The 23729-nt window shown below is 44.4% G+C and overlaps 1 protein-coding gene, 1 long non-coding RNA gene and 1 pseudogene across 2 annotated transcripts in view; 2 read left to right on the forward strand and 1 right to left on the reverse strand.

Annotated features, from left to right (window-relative positions):
• The window catches only part of LOC140607896 (uncharacterized), a 130854-nt gene that overhangs the window by 88372 nt on the left and 18753 nt on the right, over window positions 1-23729 (forward strand). The window contains 3 exon segments of the mRNA XM_072782560.1: window positions 19246-19372; window positions 20492-20858; window positions 21353-21525. Coding sequence (XP_072638661.1) covers window positions 19246-19372; window positions 20492-20858; window positions 21353-21525 — 667 coding nt within the window.
• Window positions 10441-10613, forward strand: LOC140600372 (NADH dehydrogenase [ubiquinone] 1 beta subcomplex subunit 1-like; annotated as a pseudogene).
• On the reverse strand, window positions 16842-21293 carry LOC140600406 (uncharacterized). Its single transcript, XR_012003679.1, has 5 exons — window positions 21223-21293; window positions 20462-20645; window positions 20097-20182; window positions 19818-19915; window positions 16842-17288 (listed from the first exon to the last, which is right to left on the reverse strand). It is a non-coding gene; the product is annotated as an uncharacterized lncRNA (long non-coding RNA).

Below are 23729 nucleotides of genomic sequence, written 5' to 3' on the forward strand. Positions count from 1 at the left end.
TCTCTTCTTCAGTCCTCCAAATATCTTTAGGTTGGGCAGCCCAGGTGGCTCAGTGGTTTAGTGCCACCTTCTGCCCAGGGTATGATCCTGGAGACCTTGGATTGAGTTCCACGTCTGGCTCTCTGCATGGAGCCTGCTTCTCCCTCTGCCTGTGTCTCTGCCTCTCTCTCTCTCTCTCTCTGTGTGTCTCATGAATGAATAAACAAATAAAATCTTTTTTTTTTTTTAAATGTATCTTCAGGTTTTTAAGCCTGCCAGAAAGTGACCTTACTTACATACCTGGTAAGGCTCTAGGAAACACTGAAAGCAAGATACCATGTAGATAATTTTAAGGGACTTTATTGGTTTCATAAAGTTGACCTTAGTTCTTAAAAGCTATCTGTTTGTATCTGAGTCTATGACTTTCTTAAATATGACATTCCTGTCAAAACCTTGGTAATATAAACAACATTTCCCATGGTGATCCATTGCAAGGACAAGAGATTCTTATTAGCCCATAGGCCAGTGGCTTGTTAAAAATGCAGACTCAGGGATGCCTGGGTGACTCAGTGGTTTAGTACCTGCCTTCAGCCTGGGGTGTGATCCTGGAGTCCTGGGACTGAGTCCACATCAGGCTCCCTGAGTGGAGCCTGCTTCTCCCTCTGCCTATGTCTCTGACTCTCTCTCTCTCTCTCATGAATAAATCAATAATACAATCTTTAAAAAAATGCAGACTCAGATCCCACTCCAGAACTCCTGAATCAGAACTGACATTTTAGATAAGGTCTCCAATTCACTGTTGTGAAGTTTGAATTCACATTAGAATTTTATAAGTTCACTTCTAAACTATCAACATTTCCTTCTAATTAATATATACAACTTATACTGTATGACATAAAAACAGTACTCTAAAATGTATATGCTTGGGATCCCTGGGTGGCTCAGCAGTTTGGCGCCTGCCTTCGGCCCAGGGCGTGATACTGAAGACCCGGGATTGAGTCCCACGTCAGGCTTCCTGCATGGAGCCTGCTTCTCCCTCTGCCTGTGTCTCTGCCTCTCTCTTTCTCTCTGTCTCTGTCTCTCATGAATAAATAAATAAAATCTTTAAAATAAAAAAAATAAAAAAGTAAATAAAATGTATATGCTTGGTTTGATACCATTATTTGATAATATATGTAGAAGCATACAATATTTATATTGTTTTTTGGGGGTCATATGCCATCCTCTTACTTCAGGGCTAGAGAATACATTATAGCATATTACTGTGCTGAAAATGATCTTACTGAATAAAGTAGGGGAAACACCTAAGCCAGAAACAGTTTTCCTAACTTCTCTTAGTCTTCAGTAAATTTGAACCCTACCCATCACCACTTGGTCAATGTATTACTTATTTTCAGAGCTGCAACACACAGGGATGTGATAATAGAGAATTATGGACACCTCCTCTTTGTGGTTGAGGATAGGTTCCTTCCAGATTTCCCAACCCGTACTCAAGGTTTTTTCCTTCCTTTAAAGACTATGTCTTCAAAGATTCTTCTATACATGACTGGAATTCAGATCCCTGCAGTAAGGGAAATAAGTAAGAGTTTGTAGATGCAGAGAAAAAATTTTATTTTTTTTTCATCTTTAAATTTAGTCTGCCCTTCCTTAAGGTAACAGCATCATTTACTGTAGATTACTGGTAATTCTAAAAATGCAGTTGCATAAAATTGTACTGCTCCCAACTTAAACTCTATTTCCTGCCCTTTGTTTTTGTTTCCATTATACTTGGAAGTGGAGCTCAAGATCTGAGCTTTGGAAATCCCTCCTGTGTATTCTAAAGGGGTGTCAGAAAACAGTATTTTGGGAAATAATTTTCTAGAATTCTACGATGTCTTCTCTACTGAGGACAATACTGGATTGAAAACTAGAGGCTCTCCAACAAAACTATATATATAGTTATATATATAATATATATATATTTTTAAATAAACGGGTCTTGCTATACCTAAACTAGATCTGATTGCCTTTTTGGAGCCAAAGAAGGAGGCTGGAATATTAAGAGAAAAGAGACAGTAGCCTTATATCCAGGCAGGTGGGAATGAATGAAGCAGATGACATAGCTTAGGTCCAAAATTTAAGGAGGAAGCCAGACCATAAAGCGCGTTTTGGGAAACTTTGTTGAATGAAAATAACTTTCTAGAATATTAAGTTCATTTCCCTTGCTATGACAAAGGGACAATCCTATCTAACACTCCCCATGCTCCTATATCCTCTAAGGATTCTCTTTCTGTTCCCCTGGTCCTCCAACCTATTCATAGTGAGGATAAAGGACTTTCCATTGCCTGTGAGGGCCTGCATTGATATATCTGTGTTTCTATTGCTTTGGGGGACCCGGCGAAATCTGTGCCTATTTCTGAGGAATTTGTTTGAACCCAATTTTAAAATTCCATTTTTGCTTCTTGACAGAAATATGCAAGGGGAGTGGTCAGAATATTAGGTTCAGAAAAGTTGTAAACACTGGAGATAGATATCACATATCTTCTACTTTATGATTTCCAATCTCATGGAGGCCTCAAACGTCATCTTACAAAATCCCACTCAGTAAGTTCATCAGAGTACAAGGCACCTCCCTAAAATAAGAACATCATGGCAGCCCTGGTGGCTCAGCAGTTTAGCGCCATCTTCGGTCCAGGGCCTGATCCTGGAGACCCCTGATCAAGTCCCCCTTCCGGCTCCCTGCATGGAGCCTGCTTCTCCCTCTGCCTGGGTCTCTGCTTCTCTCTCTTTCTCTGTGTCTCTCGTGAATAAATAAATGAAATCTTAAAAAATAAAAATAAAAATAAAATAAGAACATTTGTATTTCACTTCAAAATTCCCTTTTTCTTCATATGAACTAACATTAGAAATTTCAACTCTGTGTTCTCTAATTCCTAAATGGTAAAAATAATATCTATTTACATCATATTTTTTACATCATATAATTGCTAAAATATTAACGTCATAGGGGAGCTTAGAACATTGTCCAAAATATAATAAAGCATACATTGTTACCGTATTTCTTCACAACTATCATTTTATAATTTTGGCTTGTTTATGTAAAGTTGCTGTATGTCTATGTCCCAGATGTTATCCTTCTGTGATTAGTTTCTGTGAAATTTGGTTGTGATTTTAGATTCTAAAGTACTCATATACCATGTTTGATGTACATGTGTTTTATAAGATGTGATTTAGGTAGTCAAAACCCATATGTCTGGGGCACCTGGGTGGCTCAGATGTTTGGGCATCAGCCTTTGGCTCAGGTCATGATCTCAGGGTCCTGGAATCGGGTCCTCGGAGCCATCCCCATGGCTCCTGGCTCAGCAGGGAGCTTGCTTCTCCCTCTCTCTCTGTGTCTCCCCCTGCTCATGCTCTCTCTCTCTGTATCTCTCTGTCTCAATTGAATAAATAAATCTAAAAAAAGAACAAAACCGTATGTATTAAATTGTTTTCTTCACAAACATAAATTTACTTCAGTCAAAAAGTAATCATTAGGATTTTCATCTGCTTTCCACAGAATGTATCTGAATTGTGGTATAATTAATGTTAACCCAAATGTATACTTATGTGTTAGTAATCCTGAGATTACTTTACAACATTCATGGGGTTTCTTTAGTAAGAAATGTTTTTGTGGTTGCTTCTAAAGCATGGATCACAGTCTTCGTATCCTGTGAAAAAGTGGAAATATTAATAACAACTTTCTCTAATGTCATTTATATGGTTATTCATAAAATTTTTATTAGAACATTTTATGATTGATGGTAATTTTCTAAGCAATATAACACATGCTAGTGCTTCAAATGTTTGCTTTCCATGAGGAACAGTCCCAGTTTAAAATTACAGTTACATACAAGAATCCTTTTTTGATAAAATACCTATAATTTATTCAGAAGTTTTGGGAGTTAAAATTTCTCTTATTCTTGTTTTATAATTCCATAACAATGCTTCCTTTTGTATGATAGTTTCTACAGCCTCAACGAATTGTGTTTTTGTTTTTTTTTTTTCTGTTCTGTTTGGATAACAATTTTCAACTTAGTAATTTTAAGACTGTGTAGGGTTCAAGTAATAATCAGCCATATGTCAATTGCCAATAAAATTACATGGGTATTTGTTTGTATAAATATTACTCATACGTTGGTTCATGACTTTCCTTGTTTGTTTCTTTTTTTGGTTAGTGAGTGGTCAGCGGTTGTTTTATCCGTTCTTGGTGAATTGTTATAATAGAATTAAGGTCATTGTCTATTTAAAGGATGAACATAGGGATCCCTGGGTGGCGCAGCGGTTTAGCGCCTGCCTTTGGCCCAGGGCGCGATCCTGGAGACTCGGGATCGAGTCCCACGTCGGGCTCCCGGTGCATGGAGCCTGCTTCTCCTTCTACCTATGTCTCTGCCTCTCTCTCTCTCTATCTCTGTGTGACTATCATAAATAAAAAAAAAAAAAAAAAAAAAAAAAAAACAATTTAAAGGATGAACATATATTCCCTTTGTGAAAAAAATATCTCTTTGAATTAAAGGTGATGTTTTAAAACTCATGACATTGGGGATCTCTGGGTGGCTCAGCGGTTTAGCGCCTGCCTTCGACCCAGGGCGTGGTTCTGGAGTCACCGGATCGAGTCCCACATCGGGCTCCCTGTATGGAACCTAATTCTCCCTCTGCCTGTGTCTCTGCACCCCCTGCCCCCCATCTCTCATGAATAAATAAATAGAATCTTAAAAAATAAAACTCATAACATTATATGAATTTAGGTTTTTTATTTTTGTTTTTGTTTTAATTTTAAGTTTTATAGTTTACTCTTAATTGTGGTGTAAACATATGCCATAACATTTACCATTTTAACCATTTTAAACTGCAGTGTGAAGTATATTTATGTTGTAAAATCAACCTCTGGGATTTCTCATCTTGCAAAATAGAAGTACCTCAGTACCTGTTAAACAACCACTTCCATATGTATCTCTATTCTAAGCCCCAGCAACTACATTTTCCTCCTTTTTTTATTCCTACCTTCCTCACTCTCTCCTTTCCTTCCCTACTTCCTTCTCTTCTACTATATTAGGTTCCTCACAGAAGTGAAAGCAGTGTATCTGTCTCTGTGACCCATTTACTTCACTTAGCATAATGTCACTGATGTGGGAAATAAAGGCAAAAGAAAAAAATTAAATTTCTTTACTGTCTACAGCCCATTAAGAAGTCCTTGAAACAGGTAGAGTGACATTCTTCTGGGAGCTCAACTGCCTCAATGTTAATGCTTTGCTAAGAGCAAAAGGACAATCTTAGCTTAACAATATCCCCAATGTCCAGGATCCTGTAAGTCTACATTAACATATAAACATTCCTTTGGAAACTTCCGTTATCTTTAACCCCCAGTTAGCAATGTTAGCAATCATCTTCCAAGAATATGGCCACTGATACACATCTGAAAGTTCTCATGACCAAGCTTTATTTTTTTATTTATTTATATTTTTAGAGAGAGTGAGAGTGAGAAGAGGGGTGAGGGGGAAAGAGAGAGGGAGAGAATCTCAAGCAGGCTCCACAATCAGCATAGAGCCCAGTGTGGGGCTTGATCTCTCGACCCTAAGATCATGACCTGAGCTAAAATCAAGAGTGGGATGTTTATCTGACTGAGCCACCCAGGCTCTGCATTACTAAGGTTCTATTAGACAGTAATAAATGACATTTTTTTTACATTTGTTTTTATTTAAGTTCAGTATGCCAACATATAGCCATCAAACTATGAGAGGCAAATAGTTTAACCATACAATTAATGTACCCAGCTCCCCACCCCAGGTGTTATTATGTAAATTTAACAATTTTTTCTTCTATTTTATTTTATTATAAATTTATTTTTTATTGGTGTTCAATTTGCCAACATATAGAATAACACCCAGTGCTCATCCCATCAAGTGCCCCCCTCAGTGCCCATCACCCAGTCACCCCCACCCCCATAAACGACATTTTTGTAACTCCAGCTAGTTCCCTCAAGATTCTGGAAAACTTGTTTCCAAAATTCCTTAATGACTTACGTTATCAAAGAAAAAAAAAAAAGAAAAAAAAAGACTTACTTTATCCCTAAGCCCCTCCCAACTTGTAAGTACATAATTGGTCACCTGTCACAACCCCAGTGCAGCTGTTTCTCCCCAGGGTTCCTGTCCCTGTGCTTTAATAAAACCACCTTGTTGCATCGAAGATGTCTCAATAATTCTTTCCCAGCTGTCAGCTCCAAACTCCAGTATTTCCTACATCATTTGGCAACTTTGAAGGGATTCAGTCTTCTCATCTGGATTCTTTGTTTGTTTGTTTGTTTGTTTTTAAGATTTTTTGTATTTATTCATGAAAGATGCACAGAGAGAGAGGTGGAGACATAGGCAGAGGGAGAAGCAGGCTCCCTTCTAGGAGCCCAATGTGAGACTCAATCCCAGGACCTGGGGATCATGCTCTGAGCCAAAGGCAGACGCTCAACTGCTGAGCCACCCAGGCATCCCTCTCATCTGGATTCTGGGCCTCATTGTAATCTTGATGAGTACTTTCCTCTTCCTTTACTCTCATTTCAGGGGCCCTTCAAGGAGTACGGTCTTATTGGAACACTTTCATGTTGATTGCTCAGGCTGCAGTCCTCTAGCCCGTGGCTACTTTACGAGAAGGAGAAACCCTGACTTTTAGGGGGAAGTTTGTATGATGGCTAGAATGGTATTAAGATCCAGAAACTTGTCTTCTCTTTATTCTTGTCTTTATACAAACTTGTCTTCCTTGGGCACAGGAAGAGCCCACCTAAGTGACTAGCACAGCTGCCAAACTTAAGAGTCCTGCGTTAGGTTTCCTTCTCGTTCATCAAATGTGATCCTTTTTGCATCTTTGGTCTAGCAACTTTTGGCTGTAAGACCTCCACTCAAAACCAGCCAAGACCAGTACCTGATTGAATTAAAACCCAACCAGGACCATTTCCTCCAGAAGTCGGCTGTAAAGACTTCATGTGTTGCAAGGTCACTTAGATCATGATGGATTTCTATCTTTACTGTTTTCTCACAATGTCCTCTACTAACTACTTTAACTACAAAATTGTGTAATTCTCCCTTGTAAAACTTTCCTAGTATTTACCATGGATTAGAAATGGCAGATTCGGGCAGCCCAGGTGGCTCAGTGGTTTAGCGCAGCCTTCAGCCCAGGGTGTGATCCTGGAAACCTAGGATCAAGTCCCACGTTGGGGTCCCTGCATGAGCCTGCTTCTCCCTCTGCCTGAGTCTCTGCTTCTCTCTCCCTCTGTGTGTCTCTCATGAATAAATAAATAAAATCTTTAAAAAAGAAATGGCAGGTTCTTCATGGCACAGCACAGCCTTCATGACAAGGCAACCACACAGCCTTCATGGCATGGCATGGTATTTCAGTCTGTGAACCAGGCACCTATCTGTTTTGCTGTTCTTTTTCTTGTTTTCAAGTATATGAATAAATTTAAACAGATTTCAATAAAAATTCCTACCAGGCACCTATCTGTAGCCTAAGATGCAATGGGGAAATAGGGGAGGTGATGCCAACATCCCTGATAAATAGCCATTTTGTTCGAGGATGCCTCTGGTTGTTTTTTTTTTTTTTTTAATTTTTATTTATTTATGATAGTCACACAGAGAGAGAGAGAGAGAGGCAGAGACATAGGCAGAGGGAGAAGCAGGCTCCATGCACCAGGAGCCCGACGTGGGACTCGATCCCGGGTCTCCAGGATCGCGCCCTGGGCCAAAGGCAGGCGCCAAACCACTGCGCCACCCAGGGATCCCCTCTGGTTGGTTTTGACACAGGGAACCTCTGATGTATCCTGTGTGGGACGCCACTGAGGAGTTAGGGGGGATTTTTGATATTGGACCTTCTCTCTTCTTCAGTTCTCAAGGACTCTCCCTTGGAACACCTTTTAACCCAGGAATAATTTGGATTGCAAAATTTAAAAAAGGACTGATCTCCTGTAAAACTCCATGGCCTCAGTAGTATCTGTCAGTTATATCTCTTCTACAGGAAAGAGAGTAAATGGATAAGGACCATAAGTCCAGGCCTTCAGGGCTTTAAATCAGCCACCTGGACCTAAGCCATCTTGTAGAACATGTTTGGTCACTTCACTTCACCAGACCAGTAAACTCCATCCAGACATATTGGATAATAATCATCTAGGCAGCCTCCTGGTAGAACCCACGTTGCTGGAGGAGACACAGGCCATCCACAATAAAGAGGACACTGACTCTCTCACAGTTCCTCCTTCTAATACAGTTGGAGGCTTCTCCCTCATTTCCCAGGTTAATACTATTATTGGATTCAACTGTAGTTAGTCTACCTTGAGACAAGGACTTTATTATTTATTTATTTATTTATTCATGAGAGACACACAGAGAGAGAGAGAGAGGCAGAGACACAGGCAGAGGGAGAAGCAGGCCCCATGCAGGGAGCCTGATGTGGGACTCGATCCCAGGTCTCCAGGATCACACCCTGGGCTGCAGGCGGCAGCGTAAACCGCTGCACCACCAGGGCTGCCCCGCGACAAGGACTTTAAGGAATATTTCCAAGTAGCTGCCCAAACTCTGTTTTGCGGAAGTTCCCTGTCTTCTCTGGTCTGAGATGGACTACATATTTCTACTTTGGTGGGAAAAAAACATGGCATCTACTCATCTGTCAGAGCTGACAAGGTTTAGAACCAGGAACCCTCTTTCTCTGCCTTCTGGTGACACCCCACCTCTTGTGCCTCCCCTTCCTCTCCTCCTGTTTCTGCCCCACTTTGGGGCTGACCTGCATAAGTAGCTGTTATACCATCCTCTATGCCTCCAGCACATTGGCTCCTCCTCCTCTCTTTGAGGCCAAGGAGTGAAGAGCACTTCTTCCCTGGACTTACACCACCCACATCAGATTTCCTAACTGGTGCTCCAGGTAAAAAGTGACAATGGGAAGCAAATTGATCAACTTTTACAGTGGACCCAGGTGGAACTTAATTTTGATATTTAAATCTAATTTGTTGGGGATCCCTGGGTGGCTCAGTGGTTTGGCGCCTGCCTTTGGCCCAGGGCGTGATCTTGGAGTCCTGGGGTCGAGTCCCACATCAGGCTCCCTGAATGGAGCCAGCTTCTCCCTCTGCCTGTGTCTCTGCCTCTCTCTCCCTCTCTCTGTGTATCTCATGAATAAATAAATACAATCTTTAAACATAAATAAATCTAATTTGTTTGTCGGTTTAATTAAAAGACATGTCTTTAGGGATGCCTGGTGGTTCAGCAGTTGAGTGTCTGCCTTCGGCTCTGGTTGTGATCCTGGGGTCCTGGAATCAAGTCCTGCATCAGGTTCCTTGCAAGGAGCCTGCTTCTCCCTCTGCCTATGTCTCTGCCTCTCTCTCTGTGTCTCTCATGAATAAATAAATAAAAGCTTTTAAAAAAGAGAGACATGTCTTTAGAATTATCAGCATTAAATATAAAATTTTTATTCTACCAGGGATTACTGAAGGTCAAATAGGCTTATGTTATTTCTGTTGCAGTTTGTTAGCAAAAATGTGACTTAAAAAGATGGTTAATTTTGTCTGACTCAGTTTTCATGGGTAATTGTTAAGATACCTTTCAAAGTCTTTGGTAACCTGAAACTTGGAGGTTTTGCTTGGATGATAGATTGGATTAAATTCGTTGGACATCTAGGTCTTTTCCAAAAAGACAAAATACTAAAGTATTGATTACTGAAGGAGGTTTATCTGCTTTTGACTTCTTATTGCTGAGAAACTAAGGATATCTGGGTGGAAATCAGGTTTTGTGCTTAAATGTATTCATAAATTTGCCATCCAACAAATTCTGGTGTAATAGTTCATGGTTGAATACTACTTAGTTTCCACTGGAGATTAAGGTTTCTAATAGTTACAATTCACTAAGTGGAATTAAGACTGTTGAAAATAAGGGAAGCAACTCTGTATGTGTAAGAAGGACATAAGGAATGGGAATACAAGGTAATTTTGTCCTAAGTGAGACTGGCTGCTTGGAGAGAAATGGCTTCGGACAAAATGTGAATGCAAAAGAAAATTGCTGAAGGTTTGTGAAGGGAAATATTTGGAAAGGAATTTTATGGGTGGTCATGATGGACTAAGGTTGAAATGAATGGATTTTATTTATTTCTATTTTTTAGAAGATTTTATTTGTTTATTCCTGAGAGACACAGAGAGAGAGGCAGAGACACAGGCAGAGGGAGAAGCAGGCTCCATGCAGGGAGCCCAACACGAGACTCGACCCCCCCACCGCCTCGTCTCCAGGATCACACCCTGGGCTGAAGGCGGTGCTAAACCACTGAGCCACCCGGGCTGCCCCGAGTCCCTATTTTTTTTTCTTTTTTTTTTTCCGAGTCCCTATTTTGATAAAGGTTCCCCAGATGCTTTTGATGTGCAGTCAAGTTTGAGAATTCCAGCTGTAGATGATAGACTAAAACATTAATCAATGACTAAACTCATTCATGATGAACTTAATTCAGATTGTTTGTGACCACTGGGTACCTATACTTGTGCCTGTGGGATTTGTCCTTGGATGTTATCTAGACAGAATGATGAAAAACTAACTGCCTTCCAGAACAAAAATTTGTTGTTTAAAAGGAAATTAAGATCCAATGAAGAAGTCACCTGGAAGTAAAGGCAGTGACTGAATTTTTTTTTTAAGATTTTATTTATTTACTCATGAAAGACAGAGAGAGAGAGGCAGAGACATAGGCAGAGGGAGAAGCAGACTCCTGACAGGGAGCCCCATGCAGGACTTGATCCTAGGACCCGGGATCATGCCCTGAGCTAAAGGCAGATGCTCAACTGCTGAGCCACCCAGGTGTCCCAAGGCTGTGACTGAATTATAGAATGTTCCATTTTAAAAATTAGGAGAGAAATAAAAACACATTCATTATATTAAAAGAATACAAGTTTGATGAATTGTTGATCTGTTCTTGATAAGAAGATGTAAACGAAGTTATTTTCTCTTTTCTTTGCCCAGAAAAATCAGTTTCTATATTTTGCTTTTATCAGGTCTTTGATGATCTATAATCCTAGTTAGGCATGTGCTTTAAAATTTTCTAAGGTAATAACAAACTTCCCCAAGATTTTTTTTTTTTTAATTTTTAAAAAGATTTTATTTATTTACTCATGAGACACACACACACACACACACACACACACACAGAGGCAGAGACAGGCAGAGGGAGAAGCAGGCTCCATGCCAGGAGCCAGATGTGGGACTCGATCCTGGGTCTCCAGGATCAGGCCCTGGGCTGCAGGCGGCGCTAAACCACTGAGCCACCGGGGCTGCCCCCTTCCCCAAGATCATATGTGAAATTAGATCATATGTGAAATTTCTTTGACTAATTAGACTTGTTTATTTGGTATATTACATTCTGGTATAAGGTCATCACTCGATATTCCGAGTATTGAAGTGTTATATGTCACAGAAATAACCAGATTTGGGCATTTATTTATTTATTTACTCATTTGAGTTCATTTATTTACTCATTCATTTGAATGAGTAAATAAAATCTTAAAAAAAAATTAAGAAATAACCAAATTTCCTTGTCAAATGCATCATAATGACCTCTTATCAGATACCTAACTATGTCCATTTCTGAGTTTTTGTCATTTATGATAGCACTTATTCTCATGTAAAGTGAGTTTAATCTTCAAGGAGATTCACTAAAAGGACTTTTCATACAAATATAGGTATTTGATATCTTTAAGATCATAAAACTGAAATGGGCACAAATTTCCAGAACTAAAACTGCATTCAAACTGAAGAATTAGTAACATGGGACTAAATGAATTGGGAAAAATGATTATAGGTTTTATGACTCTTGCTTGAAATGTTGCTGATACTCTAATGTTTGCTCTTTCAGATTAAGAAAACTTTCTTAAAAAAAAAAGAAAGAAAACTTTCTTTTAAGATAGCTATGCCTTTCAGAAATGTGATAAAGTATTCATTTGTGAACAAATTGAAGCATTTAGCTTTTCTCTGTACTGGAACCCTCAGAAATTCAAAAAGCCTTAGTGAATGTTCTGTCATGGCAACCATAGTCGTTTGCATAAGTTCAATAAGAATCTGTTCTTGGTGGCTCAGTTGGTTAAGCATATGACTCTTGGTTTCAACTCAGGTCATGATCTCAGGGTGGTGAGATCAAGCCCTGCACTGGACTCTGTGCTAGGCATGGAGTCTGCTTGGGATTCTCCCTTTTGTTCTCCCTCTACCCCTCCATACTCACACTCTCTCTCTCTCTAAAAAAAGAAGAAAGAGAAAGAAAGAAAGAAAGAAAGAAAGAAAGAAAGAAAGAAAGAAAGAGAAGAAAGAAAGGAAAAGGAAAAGAATCTGTTCTTCTTGTAACAGGATACCATTGAAAACATTGGTTATTTTACCAAGGAATATCATATTTGAGAAGAGACATGCATAGACTCAGATATGACCAAAGAGCTTTCAGGTATTAAGACTGACATTATGACACATGTAACCAATGGAGCCCCTTGGACATGTTGGCCTAATACCTTGCTTACAGAGTTCTCAGCAGCAAGCCTTACCAGGAGAGGCAGGTGCAAGAACCTCAGGATACTTTGGGAACCTTGTAAAGAGGAATGCACCTCAATCTACAGGTATTGCAGTCATGTCTGATGGCAAGTACTTGGCTTGGTTTCTGGCCTAGAGACGCTACTAAAAGTTCAATCTAAATTCCTTATAGGAAAAAAAATAAAAAATAAAAAAAAATAAATAAATTCCTTATAGGGGGATCCCTGGGTGGCGCAGCAGTTTGGCGCCTGCCTTTGGCCCAGGGCGCGATCCTGGAGACCCGGGATCGAATCCCACATCGGGCTCCCGGTGCATGGAGCCTGCTTCTCCCTCTGCCTGTGTCTCTGTGCCTCTCTCTCTCTGTGACTATCATAAATAAATAAAAAAATTTAAAAAAAAATAAATAAATTCCTTATAGGAAGTTCCACCAGGGACGCCTGGGTGGCTCAGCGGTTGAATGACTGCCTTGGGCTCAGGGCAAGATCTTGGAGTTCTGGGATGGAGTCCCACATCAGGCTCCTGGCAGGAAGCCTGCTTCTCTCTTTGCCTAAGTCTCTGCCTCTCTCCTTCTGTGTCTCTCATGAATAAATAAGTAAAATCTTAAAAAAAAAAAAAAAAAAAAGTTCCAGCAAACCAGATTTTAAAAGATCTATATGACTGATCACTATTCTTGCTGGACTTATGTAAATAATTAAGTGAAGTTTGTTAAAATTGAACTTATTGAAAAACCAATTAGTCTTCATTTGTACGTTTCTGGAAATAAGGGTGATTTCAGAGAGAAAAATTCTTTCAATAACCCACCTTTGTAGATGTTAAACTCTAGTTTTGATTGTCTTTGAATGTTTGCTGTTTGCCTAAGCTAGACAACTTGAGGTAAATTTCAGGGAAATCAACGCAAGAGCTCATGTATAGACAATCTTCATGCTTGCTATTCTATGGGAATAATGACAGATCTCATAGGTATATGATTTTGAACAGCTGGAAAATGGGATTGATTCCCCAATAATTGTATAACCCAAGTATCAACTTGACCAGTTCTGTGTAGCTGGGATGACAAAATTGCTCCTTAAAAGCCAGAGCACAGGGGTGCCTGGGTGATTCAGTCAGTTAAGTGTCTGTCTTTGGCTCAGGTCACGATCCCAGGGTCCTGGATTTGAGCCCCATGTCAAGCTCCCTGCTCAGTGGGGATCCTGCTTCTCACTCTTCCTCTTCTCCTCTCCCTCCTTATGCTTTCTCACTCACTCACTCTCTCAAATAAACAAATAAAATCTTAAAAGAAAAATCCAGAGCACCCCTGACTCCATGATGTTAACTATAGACTGTGGAAATAATGGATGACCCCACACTCCTTACGATTGGGTTGGATGATGCACTTGGGATGCCCTTATCTCCTGAGACAAGTCTTCTCTTACTTGCCAGTGATTCCTCATAACTAGGATATTGTTCAGTCTAGACATCTAACAGAGGGCTTCTTGATTTATTTTTAATATTTCTTTTTAAAAACTATTTGTTTATTTGACAGAGAGAGTGGGGATGGGCAGAGCACAAGCAGGAGGAGCAGCAGGCAGAGGGATAAGTAGGCTCCCCTCGAGCAGGGAGCACAATGTGGGGCTCTATCGCAGGACCCCGAGATCATGACCTGAGCCGAAGGCAGACACTCAACCACTGAGCCACCAGGTGCCCCTCATGACTGAGTCTTAATAAATAGTAATAAATGACCTTTTCCTAACAATAGTTAGTCTTCTGAAGGTCCTGGAGGCCTTGTTTCCATAAAACCTTGGAGGCTGGTGTTGTCCCAAACCCCATCCCGACTTGAAAGCATATTCAGTCGCCTTGTCACAACCCCAGTGCAACTCCTTCTGCCCATGAGACTTGTCCCTGTACTTTAATAGAACCACCTTTTTGCACCGAAGGTGTCTCAATAATTTTTCTTGGCCATTGTCTCTGAACCCCAACATTTCTATGTCATCATCACATTTTAACCATGTTGTAGAATGTGACAAGATCTGTTTCTTTTTTCAAAACTGAGTATTATTGCAGCAATTTGGAGACAGTCTTTGAAATGTTCATCTGTTGCTTTCTCTGTGGTGGCCTCCCGAAGGTCAATTCCTTTCTTGTTTTGCTACCATTCATCTCTCCGTTAACCAGCGCACGGGGAAGGGTGCAAAAGCCTGTGGCTCCTGGAGTCCCAAACAGACCAGGTTTGGCCACTCCCACTGACAAAATCCGAAGGCAGAGAGACTCGTGGTGGTGAGACAAGAAAGGAAGTTACTTCAGAGAGGTCAACACCAGAAAGACAGCCAACCAATGTCTCAAAGCCTGCCTCCAGAGTTCTGGAAATACTTCCAGGTTCATATAAGGAAAATGTGGGGCAAAAGTGAGGGCATTCCTGCAGGCAGGCAGCCAAGGTTAAATCTGTCATCGTCTAGGAGTCTATCAGGGATGGGGTCTTTCTGGTTCAGGGCAGTCCTAGTTGCTTGAGGGGTAGTTTCAGTTCCCCTCAAGAGACGCTTAGCCCTCAGCTCTTCCCCCTGAGCCAAGAGACAAGCAGGAAGGAGTCCAGCTGGAAAGTCTGAGGTCAAAATTGAGGCACCCCAAGTCCTCTCTCTTGTTTATGGATTTTATCAGCCATGAGTGGCAGAACTAGGTTTGGGACCATTGGAGCCAGGTGCTCCTGGACCCTTGGGTCCTAATTACAAAATAATTACCACAGTCAACATAATAAACACCTTCCTTCACCTGCCGTAGTTAGGGATTGTGTGTGTGTGTTGATGATGTGGAAATGTTGGGGTTCTCAAAGAGTGTCTCCAAATTGCTGGAATAATATTTGGCTTTGAAAAAAGAAACAGATCTTGTCACATCCTACAAAATGGTTAAAATGTGATGATGATGTAGAAATGCTGGGGTTTGAAGCCAATGGCCAAGAAAAATTCTCGAGACATCTTTTTTTTTAAGATTTTATTTATTGATTCATGAGAGAGAGACACACACACACAGAGGCAGAGACACAGGCAGAGGGAGAAGCAGGTTCCATGCAGGGAGCCCGATGCAGGACTTGATCCCAGGTCCCCAGGATCACACCCTGGGCCAAAGGCAGGCGCTAAACCGCTGAGCCACCCAGGGATCCCCTTGAGATGTCTTTGATGCAAAAAGGTGGTTTTATTAAAGCACAAGGATGGGACTCATGAGCAGGAAGAGGTGCACTGCAATTGTGAGGAGATACTGATTATGTAGCTTTTCAAGTTGGGAGGGCATTAGGGACAGTGGAAGTCTCTAAGGAATTAGGGAGCAAATTTCCAGGACCTTGAGGGGCTAGCTGAGGTTAGTAAAAGTTCATACATTACCGTCTAGTAAGACCCTATAGATGTATGTTTCAGTGGGCCATATGCTTGGGGGATGATTTCTAACATGTGTCTTGGGGGTGGGGAGTAGAGATACAGGAAGTTTCTAAAGTGACTTTTATATGTTTAAAGGAGACTTATGGGAGGTTGGGCTAATACCAAGCTAAGGTTGACTTCTGCCATTAGCAAAGTATTAACATCGAAGCAATGTTCTTTGGGGGAGCTCACTCTGCCTGTCTCAGGTAAACTGTCAATGAGTTGTAAGTTGTAAGCAAATGTTTTCTATTGCCTTTGTTCTCCACATCAGTGAGAACACTTAAGACGCTTTCTTCTATGGGTACCTGCGTGGCTTAGTGGTTGAGCGTATGCCTTTGGCTCAGGTCATGATCCCGGGTCCTGGGATCAAGTCCCACATCAGGCTCCCTGAGGGAGTCTGCTTCTCCCTCTGCCTGTGTCTCTGCCTCTGTCTCTGTGTGTCTGTAATGAATGAATAAATAAAATCATTAAAAAAAAATAAAAGATGCTCTCTCCTAGCAAATTTCAAGTGTATAACACACTATTACCTGTAGTCACCATGCTGTGCGTTAAACATTCAGTGGTCATACATCTTGCATAAGTGAACCTTCTTACCATTTGATCAACATCTCAACAATCCCCCCCATCCTCAGCCCTTGGCAACCAAAATGCTTATCTTTTATACTTTGCCGTTTTTAAGATTCTGCATATATGTGATTTCATGCAATATATTTTTTTCTATGTGTGACTTATTTAACTTAACAAAATGTCCTCTGCTTTTATTCTGTTGCTGCAAACAGAAGGCTTTCCTTTGCTGAAGCTGATATACATACCAAGAATAAAATAGATGAGAAGAGAGAGGATACCAGAGGTTAACTTTTTATTTTTTATTTTATTTTTTTTTAACTTTTTATATCATAAAGAGTTGCCTACCTCCTGGCATGGCACAGTTGTTTGACAACATGCGCTCTTTCCTTTCTCCTGTGGATAACTTCCTTTTTGAAATTCTAAATCCCTATGCACTTCTCTAAGTCACAGTGGTTTGTTAGCATCAACCACCTGTCTTTGAGCCACATATCTTTGAAGTTCCCAAAACGATTTTTTCTCTTGTGAATCTGTCTTATGACAGCTTAATTATTAGACAAGCCAGAGAATTGAGAAAAGGCAAAAAGCTTTCCTCTCCTACACATTCATCTTGTTGTCGAAAGCTGACCTCTGTGCTTCAGACTCAAAAAATATAGTGTAAAGACACAGTTTGAGGGAAAGAAAAATAGTAGCTTTATTGCTTTGCCAGAGGAGGAGGCTGCAGCAGGTCAGGGTCTTCAAAACTGCAAGCCCACCCAGAGGAAGGGGCTGGGCTTTTGTGGCAAATACAGGATGTAGCTGGTTTTGACTGGAATTGTGTCAGGGTGGCACTGGGTTCCTGAAACAAAGGGCTGAGAAGTTTGGAGGGAAGGTTTGCAGGGGAGAGGAAAGTGGCTACTTAGTTTGAGATGCCTGGGTGGCTCAGCAGTTTTGCTCAGCAGTTGAGCATCTGCCTTTGGCTCAGGGCATGATCCTGGAGTCCCGGAGAGAGTCCCACATGAGGCTCCCTGTGAGAAGCCTGCTTCTCCCTCCACCTAGGTCTCTGCCTCTCTGTGTGTCTCTCATGAATAAACAAATAAAATCTAAAACAAACAAAAGCAGGAATCACTACTGTGGCCCTGAGACCACTAGTGTTCAGATCTTCAGCTTCGTGATCATTGGGGGGTTTATCAAAAAGGACTGCTGGCTGCTGCCCCAGTTTCTGATTCATGGAGATGGGGCCCAAGGGTTTGCATTTCTAGTAGGTTCCTAATTTGATGCTACTGGCTCGATGGCCACACTTTGAGAACCCTGTGGAGTACTTGGGGCTGACTCAATAAAGACATTCATTCCTGGGATCCCTGGGTGGCGCAGCGGTTTGGCGCCTGCCTTTGGCCCAGGGCGCGATCCTGGAGACCCGGGATCGAATCCCACGTCGGGCTCCCGGTGCATGGAGCCTGCTTCTCCCTCTGCCTGTGTCTCTGCCTCTCTCTCTCTCTCTCTGTGACTATCATAAATAAATAAAAATTAAAAAAAAATAGTAAACAAACAAAAAAAAGACATTCATTCCTGTCTTTCTAAGTCCTCTGTTCCTTTCTGTCAAGAGGAAAAGCCATTCCTTTTTTTTTTTTTTTTTATGGTGAAAAAATTTATATTTAGATTTATAGCCGGCTGGACTCAGTTTAGATGATCCCAATTTTGTTGGCAACATCCAAAGCATCATAGTCAGGAGCCAGTCGAACATATGCTTTCTTCTCTCCATCAGGCCTGATCAAGGTGTTGACCTTGGCCACATCAATGTCATAGAGCTTCTTCACAGCCTGTTTGATCTGGTGCTTATTGGCCTTGACATCCACAATGAACACAAGTGTGATGTTGTCTTCTATTTTCTTCACGGCTGACTCAGTAGTTAAGGGGAACTTGATGATGGCATAGTGATCAAGCTGGTTTCTCCTGGGGGCGCTCTTTCGAGGATATTTGGGCTGCCTTCGGAGAAGCAGGGTCTTGGGTCGTCGGAATGTAGGTGACGGATCTTCTTTTTTTTGTGACTGTGCACGCCTTTCAGCACCGCTTTCTTAGCTTTCAAGCCTTTGCTTTGGCTTTGGCTTTGGGAGGAGCAGGGGCTTCCTTCTTCGCCTTCGGCGCCATCTTCGTGAAAGGGCAGGAAAGGCCATTCCTAACTGGCTCTCTGTCCTGGCTTAACTGAACTTTGGCAGCGGGCTTGGGTGACCGTAATAGGTTGCCCCAGTTTGCCTCCTAATTTTGAATAGCAGAGTAGCAAAAGTGGGAAAATACTCATTCTGGATCTTTAAAGAATGGCAGTGCCTGGCCTGGTACCGTCCTTAATTCCCGTTGTCAAGCTTCTAATGCTGACTCAAAAACCCTGGAGGTTCAAACACTGGGAATTCACCTCAGTCATCTGACAGCTCATGTGGTTTTTCCTGAATCCTTGGTAGTGCCCACCACAAAACACAAGCCGGAGCCCCTGCCCTACTGGAGAGGCTGTGGGACGGGTGGCCGTCAGCTTTACTTGTAGAGTTCTTCTTTTTTTTTTTTAATTTTTTAATTTTTAAAGATTTTATTTATTTATTCATGAGAGACACAGACACACACACACAGAGAGAGAGAGAGAGAGAGAGAGAGAGGCAGAGACACAGGCAGAGGGAGAAGCAGCCTCCATGCAGGGAGCCCGATGTGGGACTCGATTCCAGGTCTCCAGGACCACACCCTGGGCGGAAGGCGGCACGAAACCACTGAGCCACCCGGGCTGCCCTACTTGTAGAGTTCTTTTTTTTTTTTTTTTTTTTTACTTGTAGAGTTCTGATGGAGAAGTCTGCTGCCCAAACCCTGGAGCTGAAGCCTATGGTGGGCCAAGCTGCCCTGTACAACACTGATTCCAAGGAGGCGTGCAGGGCTTTGCCATCCCCAGGTCACGATGGTGCTGTAATGGCCTGTAGCACCTAGTGCGTACCATCCTTTGGAATACCCAACGGGAAAAGAAATTTTATTTTATTTTATTTTATTATTTTATTTTTTTTTAAGAAATTTAAATAATTGACCAGAGATTGGGAGACAGAGTGGTAGAGTACAAAGAATACTGAATTGGGAACTGAGATTTTTTTTTTATTAATAACTCTTGCTGTTCTAGAGCTTATGTTTTTTTAAAAAAAAAAGATTTTATTTATTCATGAGACACACACACACACACACACACAGACCCAGGCAGAGGGAGAAGCAGGCTCCACACAGGGAACCTGCTGTGGGACTCGATCCTGGGACTCCGGGGACTCCAGGATCACGCCCTGGGCCAAAGGCAGGTGCTAAACCGCTCAGCCACCCAGGGATCCCAGGAGCTGAGATTTTTATTCTAGTTCCATACTGTTCCTACCTGGCTGTGTGTGATCACATCTATCTGTGGAAGGGGTTAAGTGGGCAGGTACTGGTTGATCATCTCCAAGGTCTTTCCAACTCTGACAATCTTGAATTCTATAAAAATGCAATAAAATCCAGTTCCCAATCAGGAAGTCAAGAGGACTGGGCCTGAGGCTCTGGGCTGGGGGTGCTGGGATGAGGGAGGCCTACCTCCTTGCTGCCTGCTTTTCCACCCACAGAGGCAGCCCTGGCCCCAGGTGCCAGGGCCCCTCTGTCTCCAGGCTCACCCACTCACCTCTACACTCTCAGGCTGTAAGGCCAAAGGAACCGGTCTGGCCATGTGAAGAGCAGACACTGGGGCCCAGAAACTAGAAGAAATGCCTGGAGAGTCACACATTAGTGTGGGATGATGTCTGCCCCCCCCCCCCCGCCCCCCAGCCTCTGTCCTCACTCCTTCCTCCTTTAGGTCCTTCCTCCCAGCCTCACAGCTTATCTCTGACACATGGATAATAAATAAGGCATTTGCACATAAGGGGGACTAAGAGCTCTCCCCCGCCCCTCCCCTTTCATATAAAAGCATTAAATGGAGTTTCAAAATAAAATACAAAGAGCAGCAAAGGCCTGACGTCGGGGCCACCTGTTCTCCACAGGAGAACGAACCTACACGTCCCACTGGGGTCTGCCTGGGAGATCGCGGGACCCCTTCCGGACCCCATGGGGCCCGGCACTGCAGCGGGGAAGACAAAGGCTGAGAATGGGTGGCAGGTCCACCGTGTACAAAGGGGACAGGCGGGGACGAGAGAGCAGCAGGGCCTGACTTGGGCTGCGGGGTGTAGACGGAGGTCTGCGGAGCAAAGCAGAGAAGTGCTCGTCGCTTTTACAAACTGGGCGTCCAGGCGGGCGGGAGGGGCCGCGGGCGCCCGGGCCCGGGAGCTCGGGAGCTCGGGAGCTCGGGAGCTCGGGAGCTCGGGAGCTCGGGAGCTCGGGAGCTCGGGAGCTCGGGAGCTCGGGAGCTCGGGAGCTCGGGCCCGCTCCGCCCCCGCGTCCTGCAGGCAGGGCCGGCCCCCGAGCCCCGCCGCCCGCCCCGCCCCGCCCCGCCCCGCCCCGCCGCGCCGCGCCCCGCCCTCCGCGGGAGGCCGTCCTCCGTAGTCCGGGTCTCCGGGCGGCCGCGGGCCTGTGAGCACGGGACGGCCGACGCCTCCGCCCCGCGGGCCCTGCCTGCCGGCGTTGAAGGCCGCAGGCCGCTGGGCCTCGGTCCGGGGTCCGGCCGGCCCGAGGCTCCTGACGCGGCGGTCGGCGGCTGCCCGCTCCCGGTGCTCACGCTCGTCGGGCGCGGCGCGGGCAGGGCTGGGGCTCCGGCTCCGAGGGGGCGCGCGCATCCCGCCCGGGGCCCCACCCCCCAATTCCTAGCGGGCCCCGACCTGGCCAGGGCTGGGCAGAGCGGGGCGCCGGGGCCCGGGAGCCGCCGAGCGCGCAGCGCACCCGCCCCCCCACCCCGCCCGCGAGCGCGCCCCTCCCGCGGCGCCCGCTCTGAGGTCCGCCCGCTCTGAGGTCCGCGGCGCGGGGGCGCGCGGCCGGAAGCCCTGGTGGCCGCGTCAGCGCGGCGCCACCTCCTCGAGGGCCTCCAGGATGGTCCGGCGCTGCTCGGGCCTGACGTCCACGCGGAGGGGATGCGCCTGCAGGACGCGCCGCCGGACCGTGCTGCCCCCCGGCGTGGCCACCAGGTACTCGCCCGCCAGCGCGGCGGCTGCTGCCCGCGGCCGCTGGCGCCGCGGGGCGGGGGGAGGCCGGTGGCCCGGGCTCTGGGCCGTTCCGAGGCTGGGGACGGCGGGACACCGCCTAGGCGGGGACGAAAGACGGCGCTGGAGCCGGGAGAGGTCGGCCGCCGCGCCTCGGCTCCACAGCCGCCCACCCCGGCGCTCCCGGCGCTCCCGGCGCTCCCGGCGCGCCCTCCCAAGCCCCGCGTCACCCCCCGCTCTCGGCCCCGCTTCTCCCGAGCTCTCCTGGCCCCGGCCCCGGCCCACTCGGCCCGGCCTGTTTGTTCTTAAAGATTTGCTTTATTTGGGGGGAGGGGGAGAGCGCGGAGCCTGAGGCCGGTCCTTCCCAGGGCGCGAGCTCAGGACCCTGGCTGAGGGGAGACGCTTGACCGGCAGAGCCACCGGTGCCCCAGTGCTGTCACTGTGAATTAAAGCCCTGCGGGTATTAAAAAGATTCCCTTTGTGACAGTTCTGGAGGAAGGTGTTGATTTAAGATTCCTATTGCTGATGGGGCCGGGGCCGGGGCCTGGGTTCTCAGTGCAGGAGACCATTTCCCGTTCAGGCCCCATCTGGTTGCTTTATCAGCTCTCGGCAGGCCAGGATGAAGAACGCACAGATAGATACACAGGAGGACCATGAGGCCCAGAATAACTCTGAATGTTCTGGAAAGAAAGGACTAGACCCTTTACAATGGGAACAAGATACTCTATTCAAAAGATATTAGATGTTACAGGACCTGGAACCTGTGTCATCAGAGTTTCTATAAATCAGCTATATTCTTAAAATTCGATTTATATTCTGATACCCTGTTTGGATTCGAAGCTGCGAGCCAAGAAAGAATTCTTGAGATGTCTTTTGGTGCGAAAAGGTGGTTGTAGGTTGTATTAAAGCACGGGGTCAGGACCTGTGGGCAGAAAGAGCTGCGCTGGAGCCGTAAGGAATGGCCTACTACATACTTTCAAGTTGGAAGAACATTAGGGAAAGTGTAAGTCTTTAAGGAATTTTGGAAGCGAGGTTTTTATGACCTTGAGGGGCTAGATATTGTTAGGAAAAGCTCATTTATTACTGTCTAATAAAACCTCAGCTGTGAGACCCTTGAAATATATAACCATGGATCATGTGCTTGGGGGATGATCGCCAACGGGTATCTTAAAGGAAGTTTCTGAAGCAGTTTTTGTATGTTATAGTACACTTACAGGATCCTGGGGGTAACCTTTTGCCCTTGGTGAAGTATCCACGTCCAGGCAGTTGAATCCTTAGAGGAATGTCACTCTGCCTGTTTCAAGGACTTATCAGTGGGCTGTAGGTAGTGAGGAAGTTTAATAATCTTTCTTCTGCCTTTGTTTCCCACATCATTAGGCGCTGATAGCAATGTCTTTCCTTACAGCTGATGTTACCGTCTTTTACTGGGCTTGGTGCCCTCTGCCAGATTCCTCCGCTGTATTCATATTTTCCCGTTTATCATTTGTGAGGATCTTAGGTGGATTTACTGAGCGATGTGCAGAAACCACCACATTTATTTTTATTTTTTATTTTTAAAGATTTTACTTATTTACTCATGAGAGACACAGAGAGAGAGAGGCAGAGACATAGGCAGAGGGAGAAGTAGGCTCCCTGTGGGTAGTCAATGTGGAACTCCATCCCAGGACCCCGGGATCACAATCTGAGCCAAAGGGAGTTGCTCAACCACTGAGCCACCCAGAAACCAGATGGTCCCAGAAACCATCACATTTAAACTGGAAACTTCTGGGATCCCTGGGTGGCTCGGCGGTTTGGCGCCTGCCTTCTGCCCAGGGCGTGATCCTGGAGACGTGGGTTCGAGTCTCTCATGAATGAATAAATAAAATCTTTTTTTTTTTTTTTTTATAAATCTAAGGTACTTTTGGATTACTCCCCTTTATTTATTTATTTACTTACTTATTTATGATAGAGAGAGAGAGAGAGGCAGAGACACAGGCAGAGGGAGAAGCAGGCTCCATGCACCGGGAGCCCAACGTGGGGATTCGATCCCAGGACTCCAGGTTCATGCCCTGGGCCAAAGGCAGGCGCCAAACCACTGCGCCACCCAGGGATCCCCGAATAAATAAAATCTTTAAAAAAAAAAAAAAAAACTGGAAACTTTTATCTCCTGCAGTTCCATGTGCTTGTAGTTTCTGAAGAGGAGAACAAAA

This window comes from Canis lupus, chromosome 1 (assembly GCF_048164855.1).
Source record: "Canis lupus baileyi chromosome 1, mCanLup2.hap1, whole genome shotgun sequence".
NCBI lineage: Eukaryota > Metazoa > Chordata > Mammalia > Carnivora > Canidae > Canis > Canis lupus.